This window comes from Pistacia vera, unplaced genomic scaffold, assembly GCF_008641045.1.
Source record: "Pistacia vera cultivar Batoury unplaced genomic scaffold, PisVer_v2 Contig857, whole genome shotgun sequence".
Taxonomy (NCBI): domain Eukaryota; kingdom Viridiplantae; phylum Streptophyta; class Magnoliopsida; order Sapindales; family Anacardiaceae; genus Pistacia; species Pistacia vera.
In genome coordinates this window covers 43,849-46,430 of record NW_022196731.1, presented here as the reverse complement: position 1 = coordinate 46,430, position 2,582 = coordinate 43,849, and the positions used below count along the sequence as shown (strand labels likewise).

At 39.5% G+C, this 2,582-nt stretch overlaps 1 protein-coding gene across 1 annotated transcript; it reads right to left on the bottom strand.

Annotated features, from left to right (window-relative positions):
• Nucleotides 1-546: 546 nt before the first annotated feature.
• LOC116118702 (secreted RxLR effector protein 161-like) lies at nucleotides 547-1,038 on the bottom strand. Its single transcript, XM_031404680.1, has one exon. The coding sequence runs from the start codon at nucleotides 1,036-1,038 to the stop codon at nucleotides 547-549; it is 492 nt and encodes a 163-aa protein (XP_031260540.1).
• Between the last annotated feature and the right edge of the window lie 1,544 nt (nucleotides 1,039-2,582).

Here is a 2,582-nt window from a genome sequence, read left to right as displayed (position 1 = left end):
GAGATTTGTCACTACCTTCTAGTAGGGTCGTTCAATGCTATGATAGCCTTATTGTATTATCTGTGCCTTAGGTTAGGATAATGCTAAGGCTATGGGCATTTCTAGAATGGCCACCATAAGTGATCATAGAGATTTCACAATCAAGACTTGTCACTGCTTGATTCCCTCATCACGGTTCAACCACTCTAAGGGCATTAATTAAAACATACATATGAAATATGCTTTACATAATATAAACGATGCCTTTCATAGATTGAATAATCATGATCCATAGAGTCAACATATAACAATATGATTGGCTCAAAGGCATCTACTCTAACAAACTTCCACTTGCACCTATAGCCAGTCATTTACGTATTTAATACCAAATGAAGCCAAGTGCCTGTCATGCTTCTGCTACGACAGAGCTTTTGTAAGTGGATCTGAGATGTTATCATCGGTAGGTATTTTGCTTCTTTGTGCATCTCCCCTCTGAACAATTTCCTTGATCAGGTAGAAATGTTTGAGTATGTGTTTGGATCTTTGATAAGACCGTGGTTCCTTGGCCTAAGCAATGGGCCCATTGTTATCACAAAATATCTGTATTGGATCAAGTTTAGTAATGCTTGGAACCACACCAAGTTCATTAATGAACTTCCTAATCCAAACCACCTCTTTAGCTGTATCGGACAATGCAATGTGCTCAGCCTCTATTATAGAGTCAGCTACTGTACTCTGCTTTGAGCGTTTCCCATACATTACAGCTCCATTGAGACAATAGACAAAACCTGATTGCGATTGAAAATCATCATTGTCAGTTTGAAAAATTGCATCACTATATCCACTTATAGTGAGTTCATCCTCTCCTCCACAAACCAAGAACATATCCTTAGTCCTCTTCAGGTACTTAAGAGTGTTCTTGATTGTAATCCAGTGACGCTCACTTGGATACGATTGATATCTGCTACAAATGCTTAAAGCATAAGAGATGTCGATTCGAGTACATAACATGACATACATAATGGATCTAGTAGCAGATACATATGGTATCTTGTTCATCTTATCTCTCTCCTCTTGGGTGATTTTGACACATGTCCTTCTAGAGATAAACAACATGTGACATAGGAAGGAATCCCTTCTTGGATTCTTCCATACTGAATCTCTTCAGTACCTTGTCAATGTATGTACTCTAACTTAGGCCAAGCAACCCACATGAACTATCTCGATAGATCTTGATACCAAGGATGTAGGCTGTTTTCCCCAAGTCCTTCATGAAAAAGCACTTGGGTAACCAAGTCTTTATCATCTGCAAGTTTGGTATATCATTCCTAATAAGTAACACGTCATTAACATATAATACTAAGAATGCCACTGCGCATGCACTGAATTTTTTATTCACATATGGTTCATCTTCATTTTTTATGAAACCAAATTCCTTAATGGCTTTATCAAAATGAATGTTCCATCCCAGATTTCATGGCCTCAAGCCATTTAGTGGAGTCTGGATTTAATACAACATCATTGTAGGTTTGAGGTTCATCGTCCTGATAAACCAAAACAAGCTTGGTAAAAGTATTAAAGCTCTTTGATCGAATCGAGGAGGTGAATACTTAAGCTTGGAGTTTGGAGGGTACCTTAAGAAATGTGGGATAGTATCACAACTCACACCTCCATATACACCTCAGCATAATGGCATATTTGAAAGGAGGAATTAAACTTTACTTGACATGGTTCAATCAATGATGAGTTCTTCTAATTTACCTGCATCATTTTGGGGTTATGCCCTAGAGATTGCGATTCACACACTAAACCGTGTGTCATCCAAGTCTATGAATAAGACTGCATATGAACTATGGAATGGACAAAAGCCAAAGTTGTCTTATTTGAGAATTTGGGGTTGTGAAGCTAATGTCAAGAAATTGACATCAAATAAGCTAATGGCACAAACAGAGAAACTAACTCGGAATAGTAGAAATGCCACATTTCTGTTTTGGGGTGATGCCCGAATATGGTGGGAGTTGATGGAAGATGTGCATCAGGTAGCCGCTATGACCGAGGGAGATTTCAGACAACTGTTTGAGGCAAAATACCAAACGGTTGATAGGGTTCATGAGAAGACTCAGGAATTTATTAGCTTGCAACAAGGGTCCAGTTTGGTGAAGGAATATTCTGTAAGATTTAATTCCTTGGTGAGGTTTGCACCCGATATAATGAGCACACAAGAATTGAGGAGGGATAAGTTTATGCATGGGCTGAAACCAGAAATAGCTCGAGATGTAATGGCAGGTGCCCAGCCCCCTCAAACCTATAGTGAGGCCTTGGAACGAGCCTTACGAGCTAAAATATTTGTGAATAAGCTGACCCCAACAATTCCATCAGTAGCAGCACCTAGTGATCCACCTCCCGCTTCACAGAGAGATAGAATTGATGTCCCTAGGAATAGAGAAGTGAGAAATAAGAAAAGATTTCAGCCTAAGAAGAATAGAAAGGATTAGCAGAATAAACGGCCGAGGACTACTGATTTTCCCCCATGTTAGAAGTGTGGGAGAACTCATCCGGGGGAGTGTCTCAAAGAGTTGGGCCGGAATGTATGTTATAGATGC

Bases quoted from the DNA above. Each gene is read 5' to 3' on its own strand.
- LOC116118702 (XM_031404680.1), bottom strand. From the start codon at position 1,038: ATGAACAAGATACCATATGTATCTGCTACTAGATCCATTATGTATGTC.